Genomic DNA, 13,194 nt, shown 5'->3' with positions numbered 1-13,194 from the left:
GCATACAAATTTAATAAATAATAATAATAATTAAAAAAAACAATAATAATTCTTTCTGAAGGCTTCTAAAACATCTTAGATTTCAGGAATGTTTCTTTGCAGAAGAGATGCACAAACTGATGGTGCCTAGGGCTTAAAACAGGGCCCCTCAAACTCCGCTGAAGCTATTAATCGGGCCCGTGTGGGACCATGAGGCTGACCCACCCATATCACGCATGCACATGGAGAGTGCCACACCCATACCCCAAGGCAGCCACATCCCTTCACTAACTTGCTTTCCACCCCAGGAGCATAACAAATTAAAGTTTAATTTGTGTGTATTATTTAATGGACTGCTAATTTTATTTATTTATTTATTTATTTATTCATTTATTTATTCATTCATTCATTCATTCATTCATAGAAACATAGAACACTGACGGCAGAAAAAGACCTCATGGTCCATCTAGTCTGCCCTTATACTATTTCCTGTATTTTATCTTAGGATGGATATATGTTTATCCCAGGCATGTTTAAATTCAGTTACTGTGGATTTATCTACCACGTCTGCTGGAAGTTTGTTCCAAGGATCTACTACTCTTTCAGTAAAATAATATTTTCTCATGTTGCTTTTGATCTTTCCCCCAACTAACTTCAGATTTTGTCCCCTTGTTCTTGTGTTCACTTTCCTATTAAAAGCACTTCCCTCCTGGACCTTATTTAACCCTTTAACATATTTAAATGTTTCGATCATGTCCCCCCTTTTCCTTCTGTCCTCCAGACTATACAGATTGAGTTCATGAAGTCTTTCCTGATACGATTTATGCATTTATTCATTCATTCATTGCTGCCCAATCGTACTCAATTTGTCCATGCCCGCCCAGTCAAATGACCACCTAGCCTTGCCTCCCCAGTCACATGATCCCTCCAGGCATGCCCACCCACTGGTCGGGGGGCCCTCAACAGTCTAAAGGAATGTGAATTGGTCCCCTGTTTAAAAAGCTTGAGGACCCCTGGCTTAAAACCTTGTCTGTAGCCCCCCCCCCTCCAATTTTCAAACATTATTGCTAAATGGGAATTTTTATGTGAATTCTTAACACAGGATTCCCTAAGCTCTTTTAAATTAAATGTAATTAACATGGCTTTCCCCAAGCACCTACATTTAATAGTAATGACACTGAAATGTAAAATAAAATGTGGTTTTTATCTTAGTTTTGCTCTCCTTTAAGGAATGCAGCTCCCAATATTCCATTCAAAGGCCAGGTGTGAACCTTATCCAGGTAAAAAAAAAAGCCACCCTCTTTGGATTTACAGAATTAAGGTGAACCTGCTCCCTTCTGTTTCTTATGCATTAAAGCATGACAGCAGCCCTGTGCGCTAAAATAAGGCTCCCTCTAATTTGCAGTAGCATAAAATTAGTTGCTACTTTGGCTACTGCCTTTACTTTTGCAAAGAAAAAACGACTTAATAAAGCTCCACATTATACTAACATGCACAAATTAACACAAATTAAGTATAATACTGACGCACCTGTGGGATTTCTGTGTCGCTGAACATAACAGCATACATTTAAAAAAAAAATAATACATGAAAGTGGCACCAGCTATTGTTGGAAACAACTGTTAGTACCAATAATAGCTTGAGTGATAATTATTAAAAATCTAAGCTCCACTTTAACACATGGGTTAAACAAATAATGCTTAGACATATAGGCTGAGTTCTCACATTGTTGATCTATGGTTTGCTGAACAAGTGTTCCAATATCTCAGGGGTTGCCACAAAGAAGAGGGAGTCAAACTATTCTCCACAGTACCTGAGGGCAGAACAAGAAGCAATGGGTGGAAATTAATCAAGGAGAGAAGCAACTAAGGAGAAATTTCCTGATAGTGTTCCCTCAATTTTCACGGGTTCGAACTTCGCGAAAAGTCTATACAACGGTTTTTTTATTTATTTATTTATTTATTTATTTATTTATTTATTTATTTATTTATTGGATTTGTATGCCACCCCTATACCACGGTTTTTCCCACCCAATGACGTCATATGTCATCGCCAAACTTTCGTCTGCCTTTAATAAATATTTTTTAAAATAAACTTTAATAAATAAACATGGTGAGTAATAATCTGAATGGTTGCTAAGGGAATGAACAATTGCAATTTAGGGGTTTAAAGTGTTAAGGGAAGGCTTGTGGCACTGTTCATAGCCAAAAAATAGTGTACAGTGAACCCTCGATCATCGCGAGGGTTCCGTTCCAGGACCCCAAGCGATGATCGATTTTTCGCGAAGTAGCGGTGCGGAAGTAAAAACACCATCTGCGCATGTGCAGATGGTGTTTTTACTTCCACCGCCGCCCGCCCTTCGCCCGCCCACCCCGTTGCTCGCGCCTGGGGTTTCCTGGGGAGCGAAGCCAGGGGTTCTCCAAGCGCGCGCGCGGGGCCACTCCCCAGCTGGGGAGCGGATCTGGGGTTTCCCCAAGCGCGCGCGCGTTGCTGGGGCCGCTCCCCAGCTGGGGAGCGAAGCCGGGGGTTTCCCCAAGCGCGCGCGCGTTGCTGGGGCCGCTTCCCAGCTGGGGAGCAAAGCCGGGGGTTCCCCAAGCGCGCGCGCGTTGCTGGGGCCGCTTCCCAGCTGGGGAGCGAAGCCGGGGGTTCCCCAAGTGCGCGCGCGTTGCTGGGGCCGCTTCCCAGCTGGGGAGCGAAGCCGGGGGTTCCCCAAGCGCGCGCGCGTTGCTGGGGCCGCTTCCCAGCTGGGGAGCGAAGCCGGGGGTTCTCCAAGCGCGCGCGCGTTGCTGGGGGAAACCCCGGCTTCGCTCCCCAGCTGGGAAGCGGAGCTAGGCTGCCCCAAGCTCGCGCGCGCCGCCCCGCCCGCCCACGCTGTTGCCGGCTCCGCTTCCCAGCTGGGAAGCGGAGCTAGGGTGCCCCAAGCTCGCGCTCCAGCCCACCGCCGCTGGGGTCTTACCGGGGCAAGAGGGGGAAGACCCAGGGAAGCCTCTGCCCGGCGGGGAAACTCCACCATCTACGCATGCGTGGAAGGGCACGCATGCGCAGATGGTGGAGTTTACTTCCGGGTTGAAAACTAGCGAAATAGCCCTTTCGCGATCCTTGAGGACGCGAAACTCGAGGGTTCACTGTATTTACTTCCGCATCTCTACTTCGCGGATATTCGACTTTCGTGGGCGGTCTCGGAACGCATTCCCCGCGAAAAGTGAGGGAACTCTGTAGTTAGAAAAATTAATCCGTGGAACAGCTTCCCTCCAGAAGTTGTGAATGCTCCGACACTGGAAGTCTTTAAGAAGATGTTAGATGACCATTTGTATGACATGGTGTAGGGTTTCTGGCCTAAACAGAGGGTTGGACTAGAGGAATTCCAAGGTCCCTTCCCTTATCTTATCTTTTCTTCTCTTCTAAGCCAAAATAGGCTGCATGTTGAATTTGCATATGAGGCAAAAGCCATTTTGGCAATGTGTGAACCCACTCAAGGTCATGGGCTTGCTTTTGAGTTAACGTGACAGGTTAAACAACAGGCTCAAGCTCAACCCAGAAAAAGACGGAGTGGCTCTGGGCATTTCCTCCTAAGGACTATTCGATCTGTCCGACCATCGTCCTGGGGCGAGAAACTTTAACCCCTCAGATAGGATTCGCCACTTAGGTGTCCTCCTGGATTCGCCACTTAGGTGTCCTCCTGGATCCACAGCTGAACCTTGAACATCATCTCTTGAAAACCATATACAGTAGTACCTCTAGATACGAGCTGCTCTACATGCGAGTATTTCAAGATACGAGCCACGAGGGGAGAGACATTTCTGTTCTATTTCCCAGCTCAAATTTGGGATACGTCCACTAGGTGGCGCAAGAATCCTTGCTTTTGGTTATCTCGGAGGGGAAAAACAACTTGTTCCAGATACGAGTTGCCTTGAGATACAAGCTCCCTTATGGAACGAATTATGCTCGTATCTAGGGGTACTACTGTACTATAAAATCAGGATTCTAAAATAGATTAGTTTGATGTAGAAAGAATGGCATCTCACCCAGGAATCAACTTACCAAATTAAACTGAGAACCCCACCAAAGGAGTCGAAAAAGAGACTGCTGGTACCTAAGTGCAGCCTTAGAATCTGTTTCTACCTTTTCTGCTATATTGTCGCCCGAACTCCTGTACCTTGCCTAGATCCAAAATAATCCCACCATTAATTTACCATATCCAGGGCAGCTTCCTTCACATTATTCAGGTCATTTCAGACGTCGTATTTCCAAGGAACACTTACTGGTTTGGAAAATTTCTGTTTACATACATTTGCTTTTCAATACTGTGTTAGGCCTGAGCTCCAAAAACACGAGAAGCAAGAAACTGTCGTTATTGAGTTGGATCAAGAGGAGAATGACTGCTTGCTTCTGGGGTGGTTTTTTTTGGAGGGGCTACAGGTAGGATTTGGCTTTCTGAAGTCCTTCCTTCAAGAACTGGAGATAGGTTGCTGTTGAGGGGTCTTCAAAACTGGAGGAGAAACTGAAGATGCTGCTCTCCACTTCTTCAGGCTTCATAGAAGTAATATCCAGGAAATAGTTGGCATTGATGTGGTGAACCTGCAAAATAAAATAAGGAAGGCGGGTTCCAAACTCCATAGGATGTTTCTTGTTTTTCCCAGCAGACACTGGGTGGCGGGAGGCCTGCTTGTATAACTTTAAACAAAAAAGGGTGATTCTCCAATCAATCAATCAATCAATCATTCAATCAATCAATCAGTAAGTAAGTTTGTTTGTTTGTTTGTATTTCTAGGCCACCCTTCTCCAGCAGTGCTACAGGCTAACAGCATCCCAAATTCATCCAAACATAAGTAATAAATGATGGAAATGCAAATCTGCCATAGGTACATATTATCATATTTGGTGGTTATGTCCAGAAGCAAAAAAAAATTGGGTCTAGGATTCAAAACTGGTTGAAAGAAATGTTAAATTATCAATTGGAAATGAAACCTGAAATGTATCTTTTGGGAATAATTAGAGGACAGCATAGCAAGGAAGATTACTATTTGATAATATATTAACATCAGCAAGGTTGGTGTTTGCACAAACTTGGAAAAGGGAAAATATACCAAATGAAGAAATGGTGATTAGGAAAATGCTAGATTGTGCTAAATTAAGCAAATTAACCTACGAATTTCAGAATAAACAAAATAAAGACTACTACACAGTTTGGGGGAAATTATATAGTTGGATAGAAAAGAAAAAAAGAATTGAATTAACATCTAAGAAAAAAGATGAACCATTGAAAATAGAATTCTAACGTATTAAGCTGATTCACTTTGTGTTCGTTTTATATTTGAAAGTTTGTTTGTATGTCTTGTTTTGTTTTTTCATTATTAAAATTAAATAAAAAAGAAAAAACAATAATCAGACAGTCCCATTGCCGGGGTGGCGCAGCAGGTAGAGTGCTGTACTGCAAGCCACTGAAGCTGACTGTAGATCTGTAGGTCAGCGGTTCAAATCTCATCACCAGCTCAAGGTTGACTCAGCCTTCCACCCTTCCGAGGTGGGTCAAATGAGGACCCGGATTGTGGGGGCCATAGGCTGGCTCTGTTAAGAAGTGCTATTGCTAACATGTTGTAAGCCGCCCTGAGTCTAAGGAGAAGGGCGGCATAAAAATCGGATGAATGAATGAATGAATGAATGAATGAATGAATGAATGAATGAATGAATAAAAAAAAACAAAATTGCCTCTTGAAAAAAACACCTTTGGGACAATCATGACCTGGATGACTGAGAATCTCCATAACCATTAGAAAATATTTTTCTGTTCTTTTAGGCGCTTCAAATAACTTGATTTTGTTCTATGATACAGAGTTGTCCATGAGATGCTCAGTTCTTATTGTAGGTAAGTCGAAATAACTGCAAAAGATTCCATGGTTTAGAAAAATACAAGCTCGACAAAAGAGGTGATTGAAAAGACCCAAGAGATTGGGAATCTTACCACAGTGCCATTGGGCAGGCAGATCATAATCTCCACAGGGAAGTTGTATTTTTCAAGGTGAAGGTCGGCAAGTTTGCTGGTGACCTCGTCCTGTTTATCCTGTGAAAAAGACATTTGCCTTTAACGTTTCTTGTGTGAGTAAGATGCTCTTTGTTGGGTTCAACTAGAAACAAACCTTAAATTTAAAATGAGATCAAAGTCCACACTTGCCACAAGATTTAAAATACCATGAGACGCTATGCTGGAAGTATCATAATACACATGGTGCATATTTTCATATGTGGTGGGCGTGTGAAAAAGCAAAGAAAATTTTGGATCGAAATTAGAAAAATAATAGAGGAAATGATAAAAAAATAAAATTTCCTGAGCTATAGATCCCAGCAGGATGCGCATCTCGCCATCATAAGAATAGAGGAGTCATGATCTAATAGAGCATGGATTGGCAAGATCGCAAGACGAATTCATCAATAAACTTACTACTAAAAGAGCAACGCTCATCTTATGTTGTGGTTAGCTCTGGCCCCAAGGACTGTGGATGTGGGGGAGACAGCCACATGCTGCAGGCCTGTTTTGCCCCCGGTGGAATCTGCTGATGAAGGCTCCTCTGACCAAGAAAACATGAGTGACAGGGAGGAGGAGAGTGGGGCAGACAGCTCAGAAGGAGATCAATTATCTAGCTCCTCCTTGGATTCAGAACAAGAGTTAATGATACAGCCACGCATACGGAGAGCGATGCATAGGCAACAACAACTGAGAGATTATTATCAAAGAAAATGAGGCCACCTGTGGTTGGGTGGGGCTGTGGTGATTAGTGAGGCTGCTATAAATAGCAGCCTGTGGGTTTGGCCATTGTGGAGGATTATCTGATCGTTGTGTTTCGTGACTGCCTTGCTGACTTCGACCTTTTGTGTGCTGATTTTTCCCCATTGTGAAACAAAACCAGGGCAAAGTGTGTTTCACTTTGTGAAAAAAGAAGGACTGTGAATTGCCTCACAGCTGCAAGCTAAGTATCACAGAACTGATAAGGGACTTGTACAAATTACCAGTTTGTTTGGAGACGAGTGCTCTTTGCTATACCAAAAGAAGGCTTGGTTTAAGTGAATTTTCATTATAATGAACATTGTTTTGAATTTTCAAACGTGTGTGTGTCTGAAATTGTATCTGGGCATTTTTGGGAGGAGTCTACCAGAGAGCTCGACAGAACATCTTATATGGTCACTTCCTTATCTTCTCAAGCTACCTGTTCTACCTTGACCTCCTCTGGAATTGCAGGAGCTGCTTACCTGTAAATCTTCCAGCTCCCTCACCAATGACCAGGTGCTGATGAAACTCTCATTGAGGAATGCAAGGATGGGCGAACTTTCCAGGACTGTTTCCCGGAGAGTCCGCCCTGAACCTGCCCAAAGAGGAACAACAGAAGAAGTTAGTGAAATCTTTGGATGAAACACAGGAACGCTTAGGAACAGATTTCTCAACCTTTAGGTAAAGTGGTAATAATATTCATATCTTGTTTATCACTTTCATCTCCTGGGATACGTGTTAGGTTGGTTCTGTTGTAAACATTGACTTGGGTATTGAGGGAGGGGGAAAGAACTTCCTGACAAACTCCTTTAAAAAAAAAAAAACCCACCCCAATGTCAAATTCCGCCCTTACCTCAGCATGACTGATCATCTAAGGCTCCCCACAAGAGGATGGAATGAACAAGTTTACCCTCAGACTTGGCCTTTTCGAAAGCCTGGGTAAAGGGGAAATAGGAAACCTGAAAAAGAAAATGAGCTCAGGTATTTATTGTTACAAACACTATACAGTGATCCCTCTATTATCGCAAGAGTTCCGTTCCAAGACCCCTCGCGGTAATCGATTTTTCGGGATGTAGGGTTGCGGAAGTAAAAACACCATCTGCGCATGCGCACCTTTTTTTCTATGGCCGCGCATGCGTAGATGGTGGAGTTTGCGTTCCCCGCCGCCCACGCAAAGGGGAAACCCGATTCGGCTCCTCGCTGCTGCTGCGCTACCGAGCAGATCAGCTGCTGGGCGGCCAAAGGAACCTTCCCTGGGTCTTCCCGGCTGCCCACGCAAAGGGGAAACCCCGGCTCCTCGCTGATGCCTGCCGCTCGCCCGCCCACCAGCAAGAGGGGGAAGACCCAGGGAAGGTTCCTTCGGCCGCCCAGCAGCTGATCTGCTCGGCGCAGCAGCAGCGAGCAGACGAAGATCGGGGTTTCCCAGTCGCCCACGCAAAGGGGAAACCCCGGCTCCTCACTGATGCCCCCGCTCGCCCGCCCGCCGCCCGCCAGCAAGAGGGGGAGAGATAGAGAAAGAGAGAGAAGGAAAGAAAGAGATGAGAGAGGGAGGAAGAGAGTGTGAGAGAGGAAGAAGCAAGATCGAGAAAGAGAGAGAGAAAGAAAGATGAGAAAGGAAGGAAGAGAGTGACGTCATCGGGTGGAAAAATCGCGATATAGCGTTTCGCAAAGCTCGAGATCGCGAAACTCGAGGGATCACTGTAATGTTAAAGCCTTCTATCCTTTACAGCAATGATGCCAAAAGGCGCACATGCTAGCACATGCGCTCACACCCAATCCCTCCCCCGATAATACATGTGCATCCCCCCCTCCGTGCTGCCCCTGCATATGTGCACAATCCCCCCCCCCCGGTCCCTACTCATGTGCATAGACCTCACTAAAGCCTGGGACATTGAAAAAAATGGCCAAACCGGAAGTTCGGAAAAACCGACTTCTGGTTTGCTTGTTGTGCTGTTTTTTGCACTCTGGAGCCTTCAGCGAAGCTTCCTGAAGCCCCAGAGTGTGAAAAATAGCACAACGGGCAAACCGGAAGTTCGTTTTCAAAACTTCCGGTTTGCCTGTTGGGTGGGTTTTTTTGTACTCCGGGGCTTCAGAAAAGCTCCTGTAGGATGAAAGGGCCTTTTCCCCATGGCCGAAAATCAGCTGCCTAGAACACCCATGCTTGATTGATTTGATTTTATTGGATTGGATTTGTATGCCGCCCCTCTCCGTAGACTCAGGGCGGCTAACAACAGTAGTAAAACAGCATATGACAATCCAATATTAAAACAGTTAAAAACCCTTATTGTAAAACCAAACATACATATAGACATACCATGCATAAAATTGTAAAGGCCTAGGGGGAAAGGGTATCTCAGTTCCCCCATTCCTGGCGGCAGAGGCGGGTTTTAAGAAGCTTACGAAAGGCTAGGAGCGAGGGAGCAATTCTAATCTCTGGGGGAAGTTGGTTCCAGAGGGCCGGGGCCACCACAGAGAAGGCTCTCCCCCGGGTCCCGCCAAGCGACATTGTTGACGGGACCCGGAGAAGACCCACTCTGTGGGACCTAACTGGTCGCTGGGATTCGTGCAGCAGAAGGCGGTCCCTGAGATAATCTGGTCCGGTGCCATGAAGGGATTTATAGGTCATAACCAGAGGGCCGGGGCCGCCACAGAGAAGGCTCTCCCCCTGGGTCCCGCCAAGCGACATTGTTGACGGGACCCGGAGAAGACCCACTCTGTGGGACCTAACTGGTCGCTGGGATTCGTGCAGCAGAAGGCGGTCCCTGAGATAATCTGGTCCGGTGCCATGAAGGGATTTATAGGTCATAACCAACACTTTGAATTGTAACCAACACTTTGAATGCGTGCTGGAGCTGACATAGGGCAACGCCTCGCCACAGGTTCGCCATCATGGCTTTATAGTGTATTCAAAATAAAGGCATATAGAATGTTTCTAATTGGCCACTATATACTGTGAAGGTAGGCCTCAACCATAATTGGGACCACAACTTCCATTGCTAAGCAAAGCGGGTCACTGACCACTGTTTTGTTTGATTTTTGCTAGGTTGTTAAGCGAATCACGGCAATTCTTGAGTGAAACATGCAGGTGTTAAGTGAATCTGGTCTGCCCCCATTGACTGTGCTTGTCAGTCACCAGAGAGCCAGTCGCGAAGGGGGCGCGAGGCTCTGCCCACCCACTCGGCCCACTCTTTTACCCTGTGCGCATGCGCATAATGCTTTGCGCATTCACAGAGAATAAAAGAACCCTTATTTATTTGTTTGTTTGTTTATTTGATTTGTATGCCACCCCTCTCCGAGGGCTCGGGGTGGCTCACAACATATCAAAAAACATAACAATACATCTGGAATCCAATTAATATGACTAGACAATCTTAAAAAAATTCTAATATAATTTAAAACACGTTCGTTGCCATTCACTCCGCAGACACACTAAAACATTCCTTGGTCAGCAGGGAAGATCTAATGGCCCCAGGCCTGGCGGCATAAATAAGTCTTTAAACTTTTACGGAAGGCAAGGAGGGTGGGGGCAGCGAAAATCTCTTGGGGGAGCTGATTCCAGAAGGCTGGGCCCCCCACAGAGAAGGCTCTTCCTCTGGGCCCCGCCAAACAACATTGTCTGGTTGATGGGACCCTGAGGAGGCTGACTCTGTGGGATCTAACCGGACGTTGGCGGTCTCCAGGCAGCTGGCCGGAGCCTTACGCTCCCTTTGCGACTGGCTCTCCGACAACTATAATACAAATCTAATAAATAAATGAATGAATGAATGAATGAATGAGTGAATGAATGAATGAATGACAGGCACGAGCGAACCGGGGGCATTTCACCCCTGCTATAAATCCTAACCACACTCCAAAATCACGTCCTGACTGACCCACTTTGGAACTGCTCCATCAATATGGCACAAAGCCCAATACAACCCCTGAGCCAAAAATACTTGTGTTACTTAAGAACCAACCATGCACAAATGTCTTAAAAGTCTTGTGTGTCCAATCACATTTGGCCAATAAAATTCTATTCTATTCTGTTCTGTCCTGTTCCTATCATTTCTATCATTCCATTCCATTCTCTGTTCTGTTCTATTCCATTCCATATTCCATTCCATATTCCATTCCATATTCCATTCCATATTCCATTCCATATTCCATTCCATATTCCATTCCAGTGTTTCCCAACCTTGGCAACTTGAAGATATCTGGACTTCAATATGGCACAAAGCCCAAAACAACCCCTGAGCCAAAAATACTTGTGTTACTTAAGAACCAACCATGCACAAATGTCTTAAAAAGACTCGATTGTTCAAGTTTCCCCAACTTTTGTTTTTAATTTCATTTTCTCCTGCAATTTCCCCCCCCCCCCTAGCTCAGTGGAGGAGGGGAGCACTGTTACAAGAAGTGTCTAACATTTCATATTTTGAGCTATAAATTCACTCTTTGTTTCAAGCTCCTGAGTTACATAGCAGCCTTTGTGTTCCTTGCCGATAAGAAGCTCTTGGAAACATTTCTGTCGCTTGCCTCTTTCACCATGGCATCAGGGATTTGGATAAGAGGACGGAGCGAAGACACAGCCATTAAAAACACAATTTATTCTAAGAGATCCAGAGTCCACTGGGACCTCAACCAGTATTCCCAAGCATGCATTAAAAAATGTACTGTGTACATTTAATATATCTGAATTTTGGCTCAAAGAGCTGCTTGTTTCATTAGTAGGTTAAGTCACTTTTACTACTGGTATATGGCCTGCGTAGCTGTATTACTTTAATTCCTTAGAGCACAGATATAATTATTTAATCACGTTTGAGAGGAGGTCAAGCTCTTTACATACTTTCTTAAATGGATACATGACCACTTCCAGTTTGCCAGAAGCTTCTTCCCAGCTTATTTCTCTCTGCCAGGAAATCTCTTCGAAAATAAACTGAATTGGTTCTCCTTCTCTGCTGTCAATCACGTTCCCATTTTCATCATGGATCACTGAAGGGGTAGATGGTCCCAGAGACTCCAGCTCCATCTGCGAAGTAACAGGGACGTAAGACCTTTTGGGGATACCAAAGTGGTATTTGATTGCCTTATGATGTAGTCTACTTCACACACCCAGAACAGGAGTTGTTTCAATAGCTGCACTAAACATAAATGCAATCATTATGGAATAGCCAGAAAAGGATTCTCCTATTTCTTAGCCAGCATTAGCCTCCCACTAATGACTGTATGACTGTAACTTTCTTGCTTGTATTCTTACAATTGATATTGACTGGTTCCTATGATTGGATTGCTTATTTGTACCTGGACTATTATTAAATGTTGTACCTTATGATTCTTGACAAATGTGTCTTGTCTTTTATGTACATTGACAGCATATGCATCAAAGACAAATCACATTTGGCCAATAAAATTCTATTCTATTTAGTTCTGTCCTATTCCTATTATTTCTATCATTCCATTCCATTCCATTCCATTCTCTATTCTGTTCTATTCCATTCCATCCCCTTCCATATTCCATTGCATTCTCTGTTCTGTTCTATTCCATTCCATTCCATCCCATATTCCATTCCATATTCTATTAAATATTCCATTGCATTCTCTGTTCTGTTCTATTCCATTCCATCCCCTTCCATATTCCATTGCATTCTCTGTTCTGTTCTATTCCATTCCATTCCATCCCATATTCCATTCCATATTCTATTAAATATTCCATTGCATTCTCTGTTCTGTTCTATTCCATTCCATTCCATATTCCATTCCATATTCTATTAAATATTCCATTGCATTCTCTGTTCTGTTCTATTCCATTCCATCCCATTCCATATTCCATTCCATATTCTATTAAATATTCCATTGCATTCTCTGTTCTGTTCTGTTCTATTCCATTCCATCCCATATTCCATTCCATATTCTATTAAATATTCCATTGCATTCTCTGTACTGTTCTATTCCATTCCATCCCATTCCATATTCCATTCCATATTCTATTAAATATTCCATTGCATTCTCTGTTCTGTTCTGTTCTATTCCATTCCATCCCATATTCCATTCCATATTCTATTAAATATTCCATTGCATTCTCTGTTCTGTTCTATTCCATTCCATTCCATATTCCATTCCATATTCTATTAAATATTCCATTGCATTCTCTGTTCTGTTCTATTCCATTCCATCCCATTCCATATTCCATTCCATATTCTATTAAATATTCCATTGCATTCTCTGTTCTGTTCTGTTCTATTCCATTCCATCCCATATTCCATTCCATATTCTATTAAATATTCCATTGCATTCTCTGTACTGTTCTATTCCATTCCATCCCATTCCATATTCCATTCCATATTCTATTAAATATTCCATTGCATTCTCTGTTCTGTTCTGTTCTATTCCATTCCATCCCATATTCCATTCCATATTCTATTAAATATTCCATTGCATTCTCTGTACTGTTCTATTCCATTCCATCCCATTCCATA

At 43.8% G+C, this 13,194-nt stretch overlaps 1 protein-coding gene across 1 annotated transcript in view; it reads right to left on the bottom strand.

Moving 5' to 3' along the window:
• Nucleotides 1-4,244: 4,244 nt before the first annotated feature.
• The window catches only part of SELENON (selenoprotein N), a 49,166-nt gene continuing 40,216 nt past the window's right edge, over nucleotides 4,245-13,194 (bottom strand). The window contains exons 8-12 of the mRNA XM_070764244.1: nucleotides 11,565-11,747; nucleotides 7,596-7,701; nucleotides 7,225-7,337; nucleotides 5,942-6,040; nucleotides 4,245-4,557 (exon numbers count right to left, since the gene is read on the bottom strand). Of these exons, the coding sequence (XP_070620345.1) occupies nucleotides 4,393-4,557; nucleotides 5,942-6,040; nucleotides 7,225-7,337; nucleotides 7,596-7,701; nucleotides 11,565-11,747 (666 nt within the window). The 3' untranslated portion in view covers nucleotides 4,245-4,392. The remainder of the gene's footprint in view (nucleotides 4,558-5,941; nucleotides 6,041-7,224; nucleotides 7,338-7,595; nucleotides 7,702-11,564; nucleotides 11,748-13,194) is intronic.

This window comes from Erythrolamprus reginae, chromosome 11, assembly GCF_031021105.1.
Source record: "Erythrolamprus reginae isolate rEryReg1 chromosome 11, rEryReg1.hap1, whole genome shotgun sequence".
Classification (NCBI taxonomy): Eukaryota; Metazoa; Chordata; class Lepidosauria; order Squamata; family Dipsadidae; genus Erythrolamprus; species Erythrolamprus reginae.
The sequence above is the reverse complement of the archived record's forward strand: the minus strand, read 5'-3'. Positions and strand labels throughout refer to the sequence as shown.